Source organism: Branchiostoma floridae, chromosome 1, assembly GCF_000003815.2.
Source record: "Branchiostoma floridae strain S238N-H82 chromosome 1, Bfl_VNyyK, whole genome shotgun sequence".
NCBI lineage: Eukaryota > Metazoa > Chordata > Leptocardii > Amphioxiformes > Branchiostomatidae > Branchiostoma > Branchiostoma floridae.
In genome coordinates, this window is record NC_049979.1 from 4,029,124 (window position 1) to 4,051,127 (window position 22,004).

General features: G+C 42.9%; 1 protein-coding gene across 15 annotated transcripts in view; it reads right to left on the reverse strand.

The window, feature by feature from the left end:
* Positions 1-627: 627 nt before the first annotated feature.
* Positions 628-22,004, reverse strand: part of LOC118421655 (disheveled-associated activator of morphogenesis 2-like) — a 76,880-nt gene continuing 55,503 nt past the window's right edge. For 5 of the 15 annotated variants that reach the window (XM_035829165.1, XM_035829111.1, XM_035829156.1 and 2 more), the window contains 21 exons: positions 21,815-21,881; positions 21,291-21,408; positions 20,569-20,701; positions 19,946-20,026; positions 18,627-18,753; positions 17,462-17,584; positions 15,328-15,535; positions 14,660-14,775; positions 14,092-14,136; positions 13,770-13,832; positions 12,742-12,783; positions 11,522-11,707; positions 10,892-10,998; positions 9,846-9,934; positions 8,867-9,035; positions 8,178-8,285; positions 7,704-7,764; positions 6,734-6,778; positions 4,624-4,755; positions 3,684-3,854; positions 628-2,714 (listed from right to left, as the gene is read on the reverse strand). In XM_035829165.1, the coding sequence (XP_035685058.1) occupies positions 2,421-2,714; positions 3,684-3,854; positions 4,624-4,755; positions 6,734-6,778; positions 7,704-7,764; positions 8,178-8,285; positions 8,867-9,035; positions 9,846-9,934; positions 10,892-10,998; positions 11,522-11,707; positions 12,742-12,783; positions 13,770-13,832; positions 14,092-14,136; positions 14,660-14,775; positions 15,328-15,535; positions 17,462-17,584; positions 18,627-18,753; positions 19,946-20,026; positions 20,569-20,701; positions 21,291-21,408; positions 21,815-21,881 (2,485 nt within the window). In that variant the 3' untranslated portion in view covers positions 628-2,420. Of the gene's footprint in view, positions 2,715-3,683; positions 3,855-4,623; positions 4,756-6,733; positions 6,779-7,703; positions 7,765-8,177; positions 8,286-8,866; positions 9,036-9,845; positions 9,935-10,891; positions 10,999-11,521; positions 11,708-12,741; positions 12,784-12,869; positions 12,888-13,769; positions 13,833-14,091; positions 14,137-14,659; positions 14,776-15,327; positions 15,536-17,461; positions 17,585-18,626; positions 18,754-19,945; positions 20,027-20,156; positions 20,187-20,568; positions 20,702-21,290; positions 21,409-21,814; positions 21,882-22,004 lie in introns of all 15 variants that reach the window. The other 10 variants (XM_035829201.1, XM_035829192.1, XM_035829174.1 and 7 more) reach the window with 8 other exon arrangements.

Genomic DNA, 22,004 nt, shown 5'->3' on the forward strand with positions numbered 1-22,004 from the left:
CCAGCTACATGCAACTGATAAACTCGACATGCCAGGTACATGTATGGCTACATGCAACTGGCAACCTATACAGGTCAGCTACATGCGACAGACATATAGGCCAGGTACATGTAGGGCTACAGTACATGCAACTGAGAACCTCTACAGGCCGGTTACATGTAGAGCTGCACATGCAACTGGCAACTTCTACAGGCCAGCTAAATGCAACTGGCAACCTCTACAGGCCAGCTACATGCAACAGACATACAGGCCGAGTACATGTAGAGCTACATGCAACTGGCAACCTATACAGGGCAGCTACATGTGACAGAACCTCTACAGGCCGAGTACATGTAGGACTACATGCGACTGAGAACCTCTATAGGCCAGGTACATGTATGATCACATGCAAATAACAACCTCCACAGGCCAAAACATTTTACTATGAATGCTTCTAACCCTTAGGCTGGGTTCCTACATAGTTCCACATTATATGACAATCCTACAAACATAAAGTCTTCATCACATTCATTTTTGCTATCAGTTCGAATTCAATGTACAATCGTAGAATTAGGCTATACAATTTTTTGTTTGCGATCATAAATAAAATTTGTTAAGTTACCATGATTGTAGCAGTTAGGACAATGATTTTAGATTGTGTAGAGAGCCAATATGGCTGAGTGTTTACAGTGATGACCGATCACACAATGGACACATCCAGCAATGCTCTACCACAGGCCTGAGAACATGTGACTACATTTTTATGTCAGATTGTGTGTGACGGCAAAGTCAATATGGGAATTGCTTCTACATCTGGGGGTTGAAGGCACCATAAAAACAGCACAAAAATCTGTTCCCCAAGTGATCAACATGAAGTGAAAATTATAACAGCATAAAATGGAATTTTGTAGCCAACCCCTCACTAGTATCTCAGACCTAATATCAATGTGTTTCAATGGGATGGATCCAGATATGTTTTTGTGCAACTCAAGTGTGCAGAAAACGTTTTAATGCAGATATAACTGCAGTTTGTGCTGTGTTTGGTGGAGCATTGCACTGACACTACAGTTAAACCTGTACAAGTGACCACCTCTACATATAAATGTAAGGACCAATGGCAAATATGGACACTTTTTTGGGGGGTCCCTTAGATCATTTTTCTCATTGACACAAGCATTGAAAAATCCTGCCCATATTGACCACTTGTCCACATAGATCAGATTTTATCGGTCCCATTTGTGGTCTTCTTGGTAGCCTCCTTCACAGACCTTCTGGGTGTGGCCGGCATCTATTTTCTGGGGCCAGAACGCTGGTTTGCAATTTTCAAGGGCCAGGTTCTCAAATACCAGGGGCATTTTACATGTTGAAAATCACACATCAGCACCACGCCCCCTCTAAAAAAATGCTGGCTGCACCTAAAGGGTCTTTCAAAGAGGCTCTCTTGGGCAGTTTTGACTGTGCACACCCATGCTACTCATCACAGGATGACGTGCAGTTAGTACAATGTGAGCAATGTCTGGCTGTAACACCTGAGAGAGAATATATCTCTGGGTCTGAAGCATCGAAGGCTGTTCGGGAAGGAAAACATTCAAAACAACATCGTTAGAGTTTCCATTTTTCCTATTTATGTACACGGGCAACTCAATCTTACATGGAAGTCTTGGACTTCAACAATTCATAACATTATCATTATAATTATCATTCGCCATCATAAGGCAAAAACGCATTCTGAATTCTTCTGCCGTGTATGTAAGCACTGTGGCTTGATGACAGCAATAACATGAACTCAAGCAAATTTGTAGTAAATATCAACGAGCTTGAGGTTAACAAGTGCCTTTCACTGGTTTCTGTAGCCGCAAAACTCTCAATAAACCATCCTGCATTTTGAGGCTATTCACAAAGAACTGCTATGTCCTTCATTTAAATCTATCATTCTGCATTTTTCACACAGAGACACAAACTACAAAGCTAAAATTTCCACCTGTTATACTTTGCAGAAAGTAAAATATCAGCACAACAACAAGCAAAACTAACAGCAAAGACAACATCGAAACCGAATAAAGCAAATTTTACCATTATTGGTGAAATGCACAATAAATTACCGTAGAATGTATACTGCAGACATGTCCCACACATCACATGTAGGAAGTAGAGCCATTAGTTAGTTTTCACATTTGTTTCCCAACATTTAATATACATGTACAAAATGTGCAATTCAAAAATTGCAATATATTTCTTTTTTTCCAACATTGAAAAAAATCACCAGTTCATTCCTCAGCAAGCTTGCCAACAATATTGTCCCGTCTCCCTGTCGAGTATTCTCTCTCTTTTTTTTCTCTAAGATTTTCACTGGATGGACAGAAGGCTTGGAGACAAAGACTCATGGGGCAAGGCAGTCTCTTGTGAGGGGGTCGCTGACCGCGGGGTCGTCGACCCCACCCCTACATTGCAGTGTATTTGGATATGGCTGGTTTGCTGGACACGCGCTCCCTGCTGAAGTCGCGTTTCGAGTCATCCTTCCCGTTCCCGTTCTGCTGGCTTCCGCCCGGACGGCGCCGGTTGCGCTTCAGCTTCGCAACCTCCTTGTCAAAGACGTCCCCGGAGCGTAAGGCCACGATGAGTTCGTCGAACTCTCCCGTGTCACGCCCGTCCTTGTTCCCGTCCTTTCCTTTCCCCTTCTTCCCGCCCTGCTCTTTCAGCTTCCGCTGCTTCTCCTTCTCCTTCTGCTCCTTGAGCTGCAACACAAGACAGCAACGTCAGGTACTGTACCTGTACACATCTTACACCATGTATATATAAAAGTTCTTTAATGTACTTAGAATATTGTTATTGCTAACTGTCCTGTCAAATTCCATTTGTAATAGCCACTATAATTCAGCAGCCCTGACTGTGTATGCTGAACAGCCAAACCAGTAAATGAATACACAAAACAAATGTTCTCAGTTGCCAGCCCAATGCCTTCTCCCTCTTGGCCCACCTCTCCTCCTCCAGCCATTTACATCTCATAACAGCACAGCAGTTATAATAGCAGCACACAGAATTCAGCACCAGGGACAGGCCCATACAGTATCACATACACATCATCACAAGACCATGTTTAACTTGTATCCAACACTGTTTGGTATCTTTCACAGTACTAGAGTTTTGACTGGTAGCAAGAGATGACTTTTGACAGTTTCTGCAGCCTTAAGAATGATGCTTCCGGACAATAATGGAATGGCAAGCTGTAATCTTTAAGCAAAGATGCTGATACAAGTTACTATAGAATCTACAGCCCACCTCCTGCTCCCTCTTGGCCCTCCTCTCCTCCTCCAGCCATTTACATCGCATAACAGTAAGAAGATTTGAAAAAGCTCCTTGATAACAGTTGACATACATCACAGAACCGTTTGAGCATTACAGTAGAGGCCACTTAATTGCACGGCCTATGTGCTAGTGAATTTTGTGCAATCATCCGGATGGTGCAGTTATGCGAAGCTATCTACCTGGACCGCACTGGTTTGGGATTTTTTATTTTCTTATTTATTTTTTATTGGTTTGGCTGTTCAGAACACACAGCCAGGGCTGCCCAACTAGCCTATGGCTATTACAAAGGGCTAACCCTATTTTAGGATTCTGTGCAGTTAACAAAAGTGTGTGTTAATCCGTTGTGCAATTAACTGGCTTCTACTGTACTGACTGTTACTACAGAATCTACAGCCCACCTCCTGTTCCCTCTTGGCTCTCCTCTCCTCCTCCAGCCGTTTCCTCCGCAGGTTCTCGTTGTCCTCCCGAGCCTCCCCGTAAGACGTCAGGAAGGAGTTGAAGATGCGGAAGAACTCGTCAGGCTGCATCTTGCCCTGCTCCTCGCCGAAGTGCTTCACGGCGCGGTCATACTGCAGGGGGAAAAACTGGTCATTAGACTATCTAGTGGGACCGCGTAGCACAGTGGTATTGCGTTCGCCTCGTGACCGAGAGGTTGCGGGATCGAATCCGCCTGCCGATCTTGTGCCCCTGGGAAAGGCAATTTACACGAACTTTCCTCACTTTACTCAAGTGAAAATGAGTTGTCCCTCGGATAGGACGTTAAATGGAGGTCCCGTGTCTGGGGAGAGCCACACCCCGGGCATGTTAAAGAACCCGCCACATGTGCGATGGTGCGGTGTGAGTGGTTCAAAACCTACAGTACCTTGGCCGCACATGGGGCAATTACTCAGGTCACCTGAGTGGCGCCGAATGGCAGCTCGCTCCAGACCCTTGCGATTTAACCCCGCCTATTGTAAGCTCCTCGCAATTCAGCCCCTGGCTGCAAAGAGTGAGTAGTCGGCCCACCCAATAACAATAACAATATAAAGCTGATTCTTCCTCAACCACTGGTAACAATAAATGCGCCCACTTCAAGGTAACGGGTTACATCAAATGACTGCAACATCATTGAGACAAGCTCAACTGCTCAATGAAAGTGTGGGATGGCTGAGCCAATAGGACAGGCAGGGTTACGAACATTCCCACCGCATATATCCTTTACTGTTTCTTTAGACAACATCAACGAGCTAGACACTGAATGGGACATAGGAACACTACTACATTAGAACCTAATCAAGTTGAAAAACTTATTTTCTGTTCTAGTCGACTATAACCACACACAAGGCATCGTTATCTAACCTTGGCCTTGGCCTCCTTGTACGTGTCCTCCAGCTCGTTGAAGGTGAAGGTTGCCACGGTGATGAAGTCGCCCATGACGGAGACGAACTTGTCTCCGCGGTCCGTCACGCGGTTCCTGTGGAACTCCAGCTCCTGGGGGTCAGAGGTCACAGACATGGCGTCAGAAGGGACACAACTGCTGGGATAACCTTATTTACAGGACAAGTCATTCAGGCAATACCGAATTTACAAACCTGGTACATTTTGTCATTCTTGGAAGACAAAATTCTTTTCTAACACTTTCAAGCACAGCATAATTTATGTCATTGAAGGTTAGACATCCAGGTGATAAGGTACACAACGCAGAAGTTACCTAAGCAGATGGACAGATTCTTTTAACAGTCAGACATTCCACATCATCTCATACTCTACCCTTACTTGATGACTGAGCACTGTCACTGACCAAAGATATCGTATGATATGTGAAATGTCTGACTGTATCAAATCTATCTAGTTTAGGGCTGGGTACCGGTACAGAAAATTCAGGTCCAGGTCCGGTTCAGGTCCAAAGGATCAGGTCCAGGTCCGGACCTGAACCTGGACCTGATTCAGTATGACTCATACCAATGGTCCATTTCACTACAAAGAAATCTGTTTGGTGGAGTATTAGACTTACACTGGCGTTTTAAAATCCTACAACACTAACTGCACCTGTACGATTGACTGTAAAACTTGGTAGAAATGACTATAAACTCTACTCTACTTCACTCTTGTTATTTTCTTCCACCTGCAAGTGCCAAAAACGTGTGAATGCCTGATCAAATAATATGTTAATTTTCTAACCGGTCCAACATCCGGTCCACCTAATTTTTTCAGGTCCGGTTTTTCTGGACCGGTCCAATAAGAAAAACCGGTTTTGTACCGGTACGCTGTACCGATACCCAGCCCTAATCTAGTTGCTAAGGTAATTTTCTAATAATTTTTTTTCTTTTGCAAATGACGTCCATGAGAACTGACACATTTGTATCACACTTTGTCAAAAATAAACACACATGTACATGTACTTGCCACATCCCCTATTTTGTCCTTTATGGACACTGCATCAGCATTGTGACTATTTCTAATAATCTTTCTACATTCAGGCATCAGACAATACTGACAGTGTACATAAAACAGTCGTAAAAAATACACACATAAAGTTCAACACTGCAGGAAAACCTGCCCAGCTACAGGGACTACAGAACTATACTGCAGAGTCTGCAGCAGGGCTGCGTCATGCTGCAGGCCTGGCTGCGTCATGCAGGGGACAGACTGCAGCACTTCTCTAGGGGACAACTCTACATGGAGGAATGTTTAGCCAAGCCATGCCATGCACAGGCATCACTGGGGGTCGCCCATGTCTAGTACAGGAGAACACTGGTCACTGTCAAACTGGGAAGATACTTTCCAAAACAGACAAATCTAGCTACATGTAGATACATATCCATCACAAACAGCAGAGGAAAACCAAAAGAGAGTGGCTGTACCTTGGTTCTTAGTATTGGCATCCCTATATTTCTATTTTGCAATTGAATGGTTTGACCGAGGTGGGCAGGGAATGAGGTTACTCTATTACAAGTGCGCCATGGGAGTTCTACATTTCAACCTGTTCCTGAACATATATCATATAGTGAAATTGGTAAATATGCTTTAAATCATTTCATTTCAGGGCATCTTCAATTATGCCATTATTATAGAATACAGCCTCCTTTAACATCTATCTGCGGGGTTACATCTATCTGCCACTTAAAAAACAGTGCGTTTGATGAGTGATCTCTAGTGCAACATCCCAGTTTAGATATACAGCAATGGGGGATGTTATATTGCCATTTTGGAGATGTCTTTATGTACATTTTTTTTCAGGGACTACAGATAAATGTGACCTGGAGGAACTATGTTAGAAGGGACTACAGAGATATTTGACTTGTTTGAATTCCTCAATTTGGAGTATCTTTCCAGTTGGAAGTGACCAGTGGTAGTACACACACGCACGGCAGACAACAACAGTACGCAGCCAAGTTGTACTGAAAATAGACACGTTTGTTATGTTAGTGGCGGGGCGGGCGGTTATTCGAGAGGCGGAACCTCGTACGAGTTTGTCCCTCCTGCTGACCCTGCGCCGCTGCACCCCGATCTCCTGTGAAACAAACACCGACACAAACGTGGAACAGCAGAACTGAAACCTTTAGCTGTTAGGGGATGGCTCTGTCTTGCTGAGGGAGCTTTTGCGTCTCAGAATTGAATCCTTTGCCTTCTGCATCAGAACTTTGATTTCCAAAAGTGGTCCTTTAAGTTAGACTGCTTTTCCACTAGACAGTGAGCAATGAGTGACCGTTCATCGACCGAAATTGGATTCATGTCACCCTTGATTCTCTAAATGGAATTTGATGCATGATGCAAAAGCATGAGTTAAAAGACAAAAAAATACAAAAAACATAAAAAAATTTTGTTGAGTGACATGTCAAATACTTGGTTGCTCATCGGTCTTTTCACGACTAGTGGAAAGGCAGTATAACCAGATGAATGACTTCTTCCCGTGAATGGTTGAGGTGGGTCACAAATGGAGACAGTCTTGTTGTTTAATTTTTGGTGAAGCATGCAGGTTTGAAAACTGGTGGCTGATTTTGTTAAAGACTGTGATAAAACTTGTGCTGTGCCAATGGGAGGTGGTGTTACAAAGTTTACCAATGACAGTGCAGTTACATGTAACTGGTGCTTTCATGGGTGATTCTTGTGCAAACCTACACAAGACAGAGCTATCGTCAAAACTATGTCATTACAAAGGAAAGAAAAATCAAACTAAGCAAACCTCAAATGACAGAAGAAGTAATAAACCCAAAATTCAAGAATAAAGTGAAACAAAAATGATGCTTAAACAAAGATGGGGGTAACTTTCAAAGGAATGTAATTGCCAAAAGTAACATGTTTTAAACCAAACATGCATGATTGTGAAAAAGTGAGCTGGGACATCCCCAGGAATCCATACAGAAGACAATACAGTCAGATGTAGAGTCAAGTTCACTGGTGAGGTTTGTTAAAATCTGTTCTAAGCTGTTTCTCACCTTTTCCAACTCCTTCAGCCCCGCACGTAACACTGACATGTCCTGCTCCAGGTCAGGGATACTGGGAAAGACACAGAAAAAGAAGAACTTTGAAATGTCTCTCTCTTTCTCTCTCTCACAGAAAGCAACAACTATGAAATTTCTCATACTCTCTCTAATTCACTCACAGACTCTTGTTCATTCACTACATTACTCAGTCGCTAAAACTGGAGGAACTTAAGAATTAAAAAAAAACTATGCCTTCCTTGATGACTCACTCATTCACTACCTTCTGGACTCCGTCTTGTTCGTTCCACTAAGTCTTGATTACTAAAACTGCCATGGATACTTTTCATATACTTTATTCTTTTTTTTTACACTCACTGACTCGCTCTTTCAATCACTCATCGACATAAAAATCCATGTCGCCCTCTTCCTCCCTCCCTTCCTGATCCTACAAGCTCCCTGATAATTTGACAACAGTGTTGTACCTACCTGACTTTGCAGGCCTCCTTGCAGTTGCTGATGTCGTTCTCCAGTTTGAGGACGTCAGGAAACTTCCTCTCGATGACCTCCAGCATGTAGTGCAGCAGGGTGATGTTTCTGGGGGAGGGAGGAAAGAGTCTTATAAACTGTCTGCCCAGCAAGCTTGTCATGTTGCTTCATAAAATACATAATGCACACAAAGACTGTTGCTGTTCAGTCGAAAATTTGGGTGAGTCCAACTTTTGTGTTGGATATTATATTTAAACTAGTTCAATAAACATAATACACACGAATGGATAAAATTGCAATCTGAAATACTTGCTGATTATTGCCTGTTGATCAGATTCTTTCTTGACAGAGACTTCAATCTCAATCTATGCTTGTAGAATTGTTGATTGCTATCTCTGATCTCTACACCACCCTTATACCAATGGAACAATTTAATGATGACATTACATTTTGTATCAATGAAACAATTGATTATATCATTCACAAAAATGCTTGGAGTGTTGATTCTCTACCTTCAATCTTTTCTGCAAATTCAAACTTACCGGTAGAAAGTACAATTTGTACCTTTCCGAGCCTGACTAATGATATACACAGGCAAGGTGTGTTGTTTCTCAGGGTTACTGCATGCAATCCTAAGGTTTCTTTCTGTACACTCCAACTCAGAAGTAAGTACATGAATTTGCACCAACCTGTCGATGCTGGACTTGGTGTCCACGATCTTGTTGAGGCTGGAGAGTCTGAAGCCTGAGGCGTTTCCCCTCTGGCCCCGGTTCATGTAGTTCCCGAACGCTAGCACCACCTCCAGAACCCGCTTCAGGCGCTTACTTCTGACAACTTCCTTAGATGCTACAAGTAAAGCTGCGAAGGAACAGAGGAATATTTTACTTCTCACAACTTCCTTAGACGCTACAAGTAAAGCTGCGAAGGAGCAAAATTTCTTAGGTCATCTTTTACTGCTTACAAGTTTCCTGGATGCTACAAGTAAAGTTGAAAGGAAGTAATTTTACTTTTCACCTCTTTAAGACACAACGAGTACATTGTGTAAAGCTACAAAGGAACATAATTTCTTAGGTCATCTTTTACTGCCTACAATTTTCTTAGATGCTAGAAGAAACCCTGGAAAGGAGCAAAGAAATCTTTTACTTCTCTCTCCTTATACACTAGAAGTTAAATTCAGAAGAAGCAGAATAATCTTTTACTTTCTTTGATCCTACAATTATTCCATGAAAGGATGCTGCAAGTAAAGAAATGTTCTTCAGAATTACCTCTACACTTTGAAATCCAAATTGTCTTCAGCTTGACTTTGGCTTAGCTTTGTTTTCTTTGGAATCCAAATTGTCTTCAGTCTGAATTGTCTTACAACCTTTCCTATTGGACATCTGAAATTGTCTTCATTCATAGTTAGAGTATAAAAGACCTGTTTCTTGCAGATCACTTCAGTGTCACTGACGAAGGAAAGTGGATTCTTTCCGAAACGTCTGACCGTTTCAAAACCATATCCAGTTGCTTGAGTAACTATTTTTGGCGTATCTTATTACCTGGATGTCTAACCTACATCGACGTACCTCTACACTTGTTTACAATCATTGCAATTAAGAGACTTTCAACATCTTCTGTAGCCAAGAGTACTTCTATTCTGGGTTTTTGTTACCGACTACACTTTCATACCTTCTATTCTTGGCTTGACTTCTCCCACTCTCTCCTGGAATTTCTTCTTGAAGAATAAGGCCTTCAGTCTCTGTTCATAATGTACAATCCTGCAGGAAAACAGACAGGACAGAAATGAAACCAGCACAAACCAATGGGGAGTGGAAAGATAGGAGGTACTGCACACTCTCATCACCCTAGAAAATATATATGAACTTAAATGAATCTGCAGTATTTACCAGTTTTTGCAAGCATTTTGTTTTCCCAATTTTTCCAATGATTCACTGTGAAACTGCATTTTCCCAATGTTCTGGTCCAGTTTTGTACAGTTGGACAGGTACAGGTTGAATATGACTGAACAGTAAGGTTTGATCCACTCACACCGGGGATGGGCCCCTACTGTTTTTGATAAGAAAAGAAGGGGTTAGGCGTGGCTGTCCTGAAACATGGGATCTCCTGCTTTACGTCCCATCTCATAGGACATCCCTAACCAAAGCTCTCATCTTCTCAAGGTACTCATTTCCAAGTCAGCTGAAGAAATAGGTGTTTAGTGCCTTTACCAAGGGCCCAACCATTGGGGCCTGCTAGGTATTCAAACCAAGAACATGTTAAATTGTAATAAGTCACCAACCCTAACCACAGGACTGTCCTACCTCCTTAAGAGATGCTGATGAGGACCAGGTCCTTAGTTGCTCATCTGTACAGGAAGCTTTCCATAAGTGTGTGTGTGTGTGGGGGGGGGGGGGTGGCTTTATATGTGTGGCTTTATGTGTGGCTGTCCTCAAACATGGGAACCTTAACCATGAGAAAAAGGAGATGAATTGGAACTCATAAGTATGCAACATGGAGGGCTGTGTTTGAGGAGAGCCACACTTTGTGCCGATTAAAGAATCCACCGCACTTATCAAAAAGAGTATGGGTCCGTCTCAGTTTGAGTGGACCAAATGAATCTATCCAAACATGCAGTTTCTACTGTTTAGTGCAAACCTGGTGTGTTACCCCATGAGGCAGTTTACTGGGTATGCATACAAACAAACAAACAAACAAACAAACAAGGATGCACTTACTTGCTCATCTCGTACAGGAAGCTGTCAGCCCGCGCCATCTGGTCGATCTCGTGTTTGTGCTCCTCCAACAGGTCTGTCTCCTCCTTGGTGGGGACGAACTTCAGAAGCTGTCAGGGAAAACAAACAAACAGGTCAGCAATGGGGATGAACTTTAGAAGCTGTCAGGAGAAAAAAATGCATATAGGCAAAAATCTGTAGTAGCTCATCAGCCTTGTCCACTGACAGACAGAAACACAAACACACACAGACAGAAACACACACACAGACACACACACACACACACACACACACACACACACACACACACACACACACACTCGACCATGTCCTTGGGCAGCTTGTCAGCCTTGTCCACAGACAGACAGACAGACAGACAGACAGACAGAAACTCACACACACAGACAGAAACACATAGACTAACCTGCTCAACCATGTCCTGGACAGCACATGAACCTTGTCCACAGACAGACAGACAGACAGACAGACAGACACACGCAGACAGACAGAAACACATACACACAGACAGGCTAACCTGCTCGACCATGTCCTTGGGCAGCACATGAACCTTGTCCACAGACAGACAGACAGACACACGCAGACAGACAGAAACACACACACAGACAGACTAACCTGCTCGACCATGTCCTTGGGCAGCTCATCAGCCTTGTCCACCGACAGCACAGCCTTGGCGATCTCCTCGTTGGACATCTTGAGCTTGGAGAGCAGGATGGTGCAGTTCTGGGCGCGCCGACCCTCGATCACCGACAGCTCCTTCACCCGCGTCTTGATTGTCAGGTCTTCCACATCCTCCTCTTTCTGTAAGACACGACACACGCTGGTAAGACATCTACAGGCACATTCTTTCATCTTCTGTTTACGATAGTTATATAGATTTACAGTGTAGTCTGTTTCTGATACATGAATTTAAAAATTTGCTGCATGTGAAATGCGGGAATTGTTGTGAACCTAAATGTAACGTCCATCAAAATGTTTCCACTGTATCATAATCACAAAATTGTGTGTATTTAGAGATCTCGCAGCACTTCCCAGATATGCACAGTTAAGATATGCAAGAGTAGTCATCATACTGGGGGATGTTGCATTGGATATCTCTTACACAATTTTTCATGGTGGCAAATATATGTGACCTGGCAGAAGTGTATGTTACTAGACGTCTAAGCAAATTATAGTTCAACTTCCAAATAAAATTACAATTACTAACCCAGTTCTAGAGTATGCATTTTGGTTAATTGTTACAATTAAGTACTGTTATTTGTTAACCTTTAGCAACTTTTTGTTAACCGTTAGCAACTTTTGGGTTCTGTGTGGTTCAAAATTTGCCCACTGCTTGTTAAAGGACATTATTTGTACATCAGTACTGCAATGCTACGTGGTGTATGACTGTGAGTGAGTAGAAACGCCCTTGTGCTTACAGCACGAGGACTGGTCACTTCAGACTTAGAAAGGCAGCGGCAATACGGAATTTGAAGGCAACAATCTCGATAACAAAATTGTGAAAGAAATCAAGAAGCATGCATGCTCTGCTGTGTATACAGTAGCAAGTTCAAATAAAAGGCCTGTAACAAGGAAATTGACTTTCAAAGTTCAAAGTGACCACCCTTCAAAATTGTGTGAAAGGGACGTAGATGGTGTGACTCTTTGTCTACGAGTTTGGTGTGAAGAAGTGAAGTTACTGTTCCGATATGTCTGGTTCTGTATTATATGCTATATGAGTGGTGAGGAGGTGACTATTATTCTGTATTGTCTGGTTCTGTATTATATCCTATATGAGTGGTGAGGAAGTGAAGTTTGACTATTAATATTCTGTATCGTCTGGTTCTGGATTATACCATTCCATGTCTCCGAATGTCCTCCGCCACACCGCCTCTCTGCTGTACAGAATAATACAGACATGCTGTCATCACCGAATCACACAGGACAAGCTTTAGAAGCATCTACAGAGGAAGACTAGTCCTACCTGGTCCCATGACAGGCCCTGGGCAAGCGTGAGAGGTGAGGAAAGAAAAGTCTAGCACATGAATGACTCGACAGGCAGCGGAGCGCCCAGTGAGATTGGCACACACAGTACAAATGCACAAGTACACAAAGGCGGGTAGAGACATATGGACATGTGCTGTGTGGGAAATACTTGTCCTACAATGTTGTTGTCATTCAATTTTCAGCCAAAGGATGACAGAACCAACCGCCGAGAAGGACGTATGGCTTACTTTTATACACCTCCACCAAGTTCCCAAAAAGTCCTCAATTTTGTGTTTCAGGGTTATGAAAGTCACCGAAGTCCATTATTACATGTACACACTAGACAGCTTGTCATTGAAGTCAGCTTGAGCAGGTGAAATGTCTCAGTCTACAGTATATGATGACTTTAAGGCACCATTATAACATCAATGTAGATGAAAATATGTTCTTTCGGACAGCGTCCAACTAACAGACTTTAGTATTGGGCTTCTAGAGATTCTGCCAAAGAAAATTTGTTGACTTTTTGATTTTGAAGGTACAATGTACCAATCATCTGTACTTCACACACTGACACATGTAAGCAAGAACAGGACTTTCTTCATAAGGAGAATTTACAAATAGTAGATGACATTAGCAGCCATGAGGCTCTAAGCTTCTTTAAGGAAGCAAAGTCAAATCAAAGACATGACAGCAAAAGGGAAAATTCATCTTAGAACGTTTAAGCTTACAAAGCAGAAGCTATGAGAAGGCTAAAAGGAACTTAAAAGAGGACCTTAAAGAAGGTAGACTTTTGTAAGATTTCAATGTAGAAAAATACGTCCTATTTCATTTGATCTTGACCTTAACATGAGACCAACACATTTTTTTTTACATTGGAGCAGATGTTTGCCTGCAGTACCTGTGGCTTCTGGTAGGCAGAGAAGGTCTTGTCAAACTCTTGCAAGTCCATCACTTTGTGAACCTGTGAAAAACAAAAAACGTACCTTCTTTAAGTCACAATACAAATGTCTAAAACAGGAACATTTTACGCAGGAGACAGAAAAGGAAAGGTCCCTCGATAGTTTATGCGTCAACTTTGAATATTTATTAGAAGTACATTGTATATATGGGAAACTTGTTGGGCTCCATTAAAAAAATCAGCACATTTAAGGTGAAGATACTACCCAGATTGATAAATAATGTTATTGACTTTATATACACGTGTGGGTAGAAATACGGACCTGAGAGTCATCCAGCTCTGTCCAAACTGTTCCCACCACTTTCATCTGAAAACAGGACAAACAACACATTTCACACAGGGAAGAATCATCAGCATCAGTGCAGAATGGATAGTACATTAAAAAAGTGTAGATTTCTGCACAAACAAGTACTGTAATACATTTAAGTTCGCGGGGATTTAATTTTGCAGTAGCGGGAAAAATGACTTTTCGCGGTGGTTTTAAGTTTGGGGTAGCACCATGCACTGTAGTCTCTTACTGCCATGGAAAAATGTTCACAGTGGTTTTAAGTTCGCGGTAAAGTGGCCAGCACAAAAACCGCGAACATCAAACCACCGCGAATGTTTCTGCATTTACAGTAGTAGAAATTGTGCTAGACATTTTTATAGTATATATAACATCTTTCACGTGACATCAAAGAAGCAAAAATAGAGGAGGCTGAGGCAGCTATTAGCATTACATAGAACCCTAATTCATCTTAAAGGGCACCAGTATGACATTCAGCACCTGTACACTTAATTGATACAATGTACGTAAGTAAGTACAACTATAAGGTTAAAGAATTACTCACTTCTGGCAGCTTGACCCAGTTGAAGGATTTGAGGGCTTGTGAAGGTTTGGGCGCAGGCTTGCGTCGAGGCACGGCTGCCCCTGGGAGTGGGGGAGCACCTGGTGGGGGTGGGGCACCTGCGGACGATGGGCAAGTTTCAAATATTAGAATGAAAGCTGATCTGCGTTGCTAGCAAACATACTGTAGAGAAGCTGGTTGGCATCTACATGTACATGTAGGGAGTAACTGAGGGGAAGCATCATGAAATATTCTAGTATAGTATTCCAAGACATCGCAATGTAGTTAATATAATTACAATAGCTCATGTTTTTAGCCCAGGTCACTAGGTCATCCTATATACTCTTCTCAATAAGTGTGTTGGGGTCTTTTACCATTTTACGTGCTGAGGGTTTGATGCTTAACACCTGAAGCTTCCTCATACACGGGGCCGAAGGCTCAGGCTGTATGTCATTATCCGAAATGGCAAATGCAATCCCTTACAATATGTCCGAGCTCGGGCGGACCCTGGGATCAAACCCCTGCCCACTAACCCATGGAATTCGATCCATGAGACAAAACTTTGCAACTGATTGCGCCAAAGGGACATGTTTTGTATCAATAAACATTACAAACGATGGAAAAATTTTATTTTGAGTATTTCAGAAATTTTGAAGACTCTGTTAGCTCACCTGGAGGTGGAGGGGGTCCCATGCCAGGAGGGGGTGGGGGAGGGGGTGGTCCGATCCCCCCTGGTGGGGGAGGAGGGGGTGGCGGACCCCCCATGGGTGGCGGAGGGGGTGGGGGTGCTACCCCCACTGTAGCTTTGGTATCGTCTGGTACACTTCCGCCATGTACAAGGCCGATCAGGCGTTCCTTCTCACCCCTCTCCTTCTCTGCCTAATGACAAAAGAAAAAGCAAGGAGTAAGAAACCGTTCCTCATTGTTCTGGTGTCTCCTCTTGCAGCCTCTCTATGGTATCACATTCATCCCTAAGACTTTTGAAATCCAAACAAACATATCTTACTAACACAATATTCTACGGTCTGGTTAACTTCAGCATATTTTGGGTGTTCAATTTGGAGGAAAGGATGATTTTCACTTTTGCAACTTGCGATTGGTGACTTTTGACAACATAAAGGCTCAATATGGCTCAATATGGCTAATTGTAGTTGTTCCATGTTTAATACCCCACCCGAACTGCGGGTAGAATTAGAGCCGCACTGACAGGACAGAACAAGCCGCCAAACTTGATATGTTGCAGCAAGGCTAAAACTACAGGCCACTACATTGTACAGCTTACACTTCAAATCAGCACTACACAGCCAATACTTACACAGCAACACAGGTGCATTAGAGATCGACTGCTAAAGCCCCCGTCACATTTTCAGGACTTTCCCAACCAACTTGGATGTTGGTGCAGGGTTGGAAGTAGCCAGGAATCCAGCTATTCTAGCTACAATTCACTTCTCTTATCCCATTTGAACAGAATAAGACTTTTCCAACTTTAATCTCTTTAAATTTTCATTTGCCAGACGTAGACAACTTGAAGTCTTGTAGGCAACCTATCCGACCAACTCAAACCGCAGACAACCAAACTTCCAATCACGGTCTGAGGGCCATGATCGGCTATGTGTGACTGGGGTTAAAGGCCGCCATGTGAGGCCAAACTCTATAGTTGTTAGTGGTGTTAAGTGTTCTACAGTGCACCTACAGTGCTGCATGCCACACAGTGAAGACGCTCCGGCAACCTCCCACCAGGTCTCGGGCAGAAACACCAGCAAGCAAAGCACAGCTGCGAGGTAGGGCAGCCCGAAAACCTGATGGGAGGTTGGCACTACTAGAGGGGAGGGAGGGGGGCACAAGTTTTTTGGGGAGGTTGTGTGTGTGTGAGGGTGTGCACAAACCAAGCAAGCCAGATGTCGGCACTCATGCAGGAGGGGGGTACCGAGGCTAGGCCATGGGGGCGATATTGAGCTGGGTTCTTCTTCTTCTTCAAGGGAACTCTAAAAGGAATGTTCTATCAGTTACCCCAGGTACCCAAACCTATTATTGGTCCCTTTCGTTCTCTCCACAAAAAGAGGGGAGAATGAAAGAAACTTGGTAGCTATAAATATTATAGGACATCTGTCATTATGTCTACAAATCCCAGAACTGTGTGTAAAAACTGTAGCATGTCTGCGCAATGTACCAGTCAGGACATGTAGACAGTATCAGTCACTACACACAGCTCTGGTCTCTATAGAGAGTGTGTTCATTTTTTCAGGTTTCCATACTGTATTGTTCTGTCAACTTTGGATCAACAAATTCCCCTCAAAAAACTACTTCACATTGTTCCAAGCTGAAATCTCTGTTTTAGTCAAATGTTCCTGGAATCTGGTCAGAAATACTAACAACGTGTGGACCTACTGCGTCTCATGCCACAAAAAGTTTTCTTAACTCCGACAGACTTTTGAGCCAGCCTACCTGCCTGAAGTATCTTTCATTCCCTGTACTCTGATTCGCTCCCTGTCACCAATAACACATCAAGCTCTTTAGCTGTTACTTCCTTAACAATCATTAATTCCCATTTCATGAGGTGTGCAGGTAGATTTGCATGTATGTAATGTCAGCTCCATGTTTCCTTATGTTTCCAAATCATTTCTTCTGATTGTGTCATTTGGCAAGAAGGCCTCGACAAAATGGTATTCCCTTTTGCCCAACCCTCCCAAAATAAGTTTTTAATAGATAAATTCAAGACCCAGCTCAATGTCATTGCCATGGCGCCAGCCCAAGGGCAGGGTTTAAAGGTTAAAGGGCATGCAAGGCTGAAACGGAAGCACTGACTGTTGCCCGCAGCTCATTGAGTTTCCCTGAGAGCTCAGTGACCTTTGCCCTCTCCTGGGCGAGCTCCTCCTGCACTGATGCCAGCTTGTCCTTCATCTTGTTCAGGGTGCTCATCATCTCCTCCTATAAACAAACAAACAAACAAACAAATAAACAAAACAGTCATTTGAAAACAGGGTTCACTACCTTCTAACTTTAAAGCTTTAATGTGAATGAAGTGAGATAAACCCTTAAATGTTTGTTGGACTTTCAATGTATGTCATTGATTGATAAACATGGTGTCAGTGGTGGCAGAGCTGCTGATCAAACATGGTGTCAAATATGGAGGCAAGGAACTTCATCAGTCAACGAAATCCTACCCTGATTTCTCCTAACCTGCACTTGGATTAACAAAAACTAACTAAAACAGTTACCAAACCAACTAGTTCAAATTTTCTATCATCTTACCCTCCCATTCATTACCAACGCTTGTAATAGCAGTGAAAACAAAAGTTTCTGGATGTCTCTTGATCCAGTGAAGCATCCCTGCTGAGGTGTAACACAGATCATCAAGCCCATGACCCTGATGCACAGGCATGCAATCCTCCATGCTTCTTACTGCATTGGCACTGGCCAGCCAATCACAATGCAAGCAACGGTCAAGAAACAACGTGATAGGCTGGTAACTTTCCCTCCAACTAACAGAAGGCGGGTTTTCTGAATGGCTGATGGCTGATTGCACACTAGTATGACAGGGTGAGATATAGACGAAAGAAGGGCCAGGCATAAGAAGATGATTGTGGTACCTTCTCCTGTATTTTGGTAATCTCCAAGCAGATCCTACTGTGGCATAAGATAGTATCAAAGGCTGGCAGAGGAGTGAAGCTAGCTTAGGAGTGTGTTTCACAAGGCAAATGGACACCTTTTGGCTGACTACACTCCTTGGCCAGTTTGGTACTATCTTATGCCATTGTAGAATCTGCTTGGAGATTAGTGTTTTGTAATCTCCAAGCAGATCCTACGGTAGCATAAGATAGTATCAAAAGCTGGCAGAGGAGTGAAGCCGGCTTAGGAGTGTGTTCGCTACCGGGGCAAATGTACACTCCTTGGCCAGTTTGGTACTATCTTATCCCATTGTAGGATCTGCATGGAGATTAGTATTTTGGCCCCAATCTCCATGTCTTACCTTCTCCTGTATCTTGGCCTCGCACTCCCTCTCTTTCTTCTCCAGCTGAGATGTGAGCTCCTCCCTCTCCTGCTGCATGGTCTGGGCCTGAGCCTTCCACTGCTTGATCTCATTCTCATTCACGATCCTGAGGGACGGTTTCAGTTACAAACAGCCGTTAGAAGTCATGTACAAGTGATACTGTAAGATCTGAGGGACAATTCCAGTTGAAAACATCCTTCAGAACATGTACAAGTGATACTGTTAGATCTGAGGGACAATTCCAGTTGAAAACATCCTTCAGAACATGTACAAGTGATACTGTAAGATCTGAGGGACGGTTCCAGTTAAAAACATTATTCAAATACAATTCAATGTCTACACCTGGATAAGAAACAGATATTTACTTCCGGACGTTTCGAGTGACATCCATCACTCTTATGCAGCGTCACTCGATGTCACTCGAAACGTAAATATCTGTTTTTATCCAGTTGCAGAGATTCAATTGTATTTGAATATTGTTTACCTGGATGTCTAACCTTCATAAACTTTCCAGTTAAAAACATCCGTCAGAACGTGTACAAATGATACTGTCAGATCTGAGGGACGGTTCCAGTTAAAAACAGCCGTCAGGAAATGTACAACTGATACTGTTATTAGATGGCATTCTCATTCAGATACTCAAGATATACTTGCTTGAGATCCTAACCCTCAATCCGGTGCATTTCTAACCACCTGAAAGTGACCTGTGGCATGCTACATTACAACCGTACCACGCCAATTTGGTGCATGGGGGAGGTCTGTAGTGTGAGAAGGGTTAAGAACATCCTGTGCATACACAGAGGGCCAATACCATAACCGATGGCTGAACCAAGTTCCAACACAACAAAAAAAACTGAAACAGATTCCAGACTTAAGGCACTTTTGAACCACCCCTGAAGTTAGATAGCGTCTCAGATATCTGACCAGACTGGGGAAGCTGGTTGAAAATTTGTAAGTTGAGTTAATTACTTATCAGTGTTGGACTGACTGTATACAATTTGGCATTAATAAGAAGAATTGATGATGGTACTTTACCAGCAATGTTACAAGCTCTAAGTAATTCTGATTAGTCATGTGAACAATAATCATACAATAAAGTTTGATTGGTTGGTTATTTGGTTAATTTGAAAACTCAGGAGGCTGCAGTTTGAACAGTTTTAAAGTTGTTGCTTTGGAACACAGTTTGGCCATCTCTGATGTGAACTGCTGACACAGATGAAGGTTTGTGCTACCATCCCATCATCCTAAATCCCTGAAACACCCTGGGAGGGGGAAGGGGGGGGGGGGGCTTAACGCACATGTCAATGTCAACCAACAGGCCCACTTCACATGATGCACCGACATCTGGGCCACATTCTGGGGGTTCGTCGAGCTGCAAACTTTAACGTGGGTGAAATAAGAGTGGAAAGCAATGATCATACATATCAGAGTTTGCAAAAAACAGAGAAAATGTGGAGGGACACTGTATCAGGTGGAGAATATGAGAAAACAGAAAGAAGATTTTTCTACCTGCCCAGAGCTAGAGGATCATTACACAGTCTGCAGACAGAGGGAGGGAAGGAAAGGAGAGTAGCAAGATGAAAGTAGAGATGGAGGGAAGAGTGGCAAGAGGAAAACAGAGACAGGAACACACAGGAAACAACAAAACATGACTGTTAAAACAATCAAAAGCAAAATAGTTTCAACATAATCTATGCCAAGGAACGTCAATAAAACAGAGCTTCTTTGAACAGAAAAATGAGACCGACAAACTTCCAACCAACTTCGACCACCTCATGGAGTGACATGATGAAGTTCTACACTTGTCTTACATTGTGTTGAACAACTTCAAACAGAGATTTTGTCTCGTATCAAGCTGACATAAGACAGTGGCATTGAACATCAGCGTACACGAAGCATAAAAACCACAGTGCTGACTTACATCTCCACCAGTTGGCTGACGTTGATGTTCTTGAGCGGCGCCACGTCAGGGTCCATTCCGTTCTCCTGCACCACGATCTGCTGCAGGATGCGGTCCACCAGCTCCCAGTACTCCGGACTGCCATGCCTGTCCACTGTACAACAAACCATTGGTCAGTAATACTATACAACCATAGCCCCTAACCCAGTTCCCAGTACTGTCATGTCTGTCCACTGTACAACACATACATGTACAGGTTCACTGTTTACTATCAGCAATGTTCTCATGCTAAACCTACACCACAGCTAACCGACTGCCATGCCTGTGCACTGTACAACACAACACATACATACAGGCTCTGTTAGAACATGCTATAGCATATAGGTCAGTTATAATTACCATAACCATAACCATAACCCTAACCCTATAGCTAACCCTACAGCTAACAAAGTACTATGGAATGCCATGCCTGTCTGTGGTAAAACATGGTACATTAGCAACCATACAGTAACTCCAACCCAGCTCCTAAAAAATTGGTCATTCCAACCCGAAGAAGGCCATAGTGAAGAAGGGACACCATTTGGCAAGTGTTTTCTTTGCTGTGTGGGAAGACAGCTCAAGCCTTCAAGAAGACTAAATTTTCATGCTTACGCCATCATGATTCTGATGTACTTATCATTAAGTACCGGCAACGTCTTAACTTATGAAAAATCAATCTTAAAGCAGAGAGAGTCTTGACTTACGTGGCAGGAGGAGCAGGTGTTGGAGGAGTGACAGGAAGTGAGGATACGCCGCCGTGTGGTTCAGCTTCTTCTTCAGCAGGTCGAACATGCTGCCGGCACTGCGTGAGTCCACATGGACCTGCCAGACAGAAACGTACAATATTTATCTCATCTATAAAAGACAAAACAAATCAAGCAACTGGATAAAATCTCAACAAGTCAGACCTAACCATTCTCAATGTATCTCATCTTAGATGTAGACAATATATATACTGGAAAGCTGTTCTCTCACTGGTTGTAACAAGAAAGATAAGGTATAGTTCCATCATACTCTTAAAGGAAAACGTTCCCTAGATCCTTTCAACAAGTACAATAAATGTGGCTCAAACACAAAAATGTCAGGGATTTGAGACAAGATGTTAAGAAAAAGATAAATTCATGGCTAGCATTTTCCTTCGTACCGAGAGGAAACAAACTCATTAAGTTCTAATCTCTAAACATGACTTGTATTGAAAGTCCAAGGTACATGTAGTTTATTTCCTTACCACATCAAATCTCTTTGCAAGTTCCTGTTCATCCTCAGTTCTGATCAGTTCAAAGAAGTCTATATGCCTGAAGCGAAGAGAAAACATACATGAATGTAAGACATCAGCTTATAATACAGGAATGCAAGACAGCAGCATACTAATAATGATACAGGAACATAAGACAGCAGCGTACTGAAAAAGATCAAAT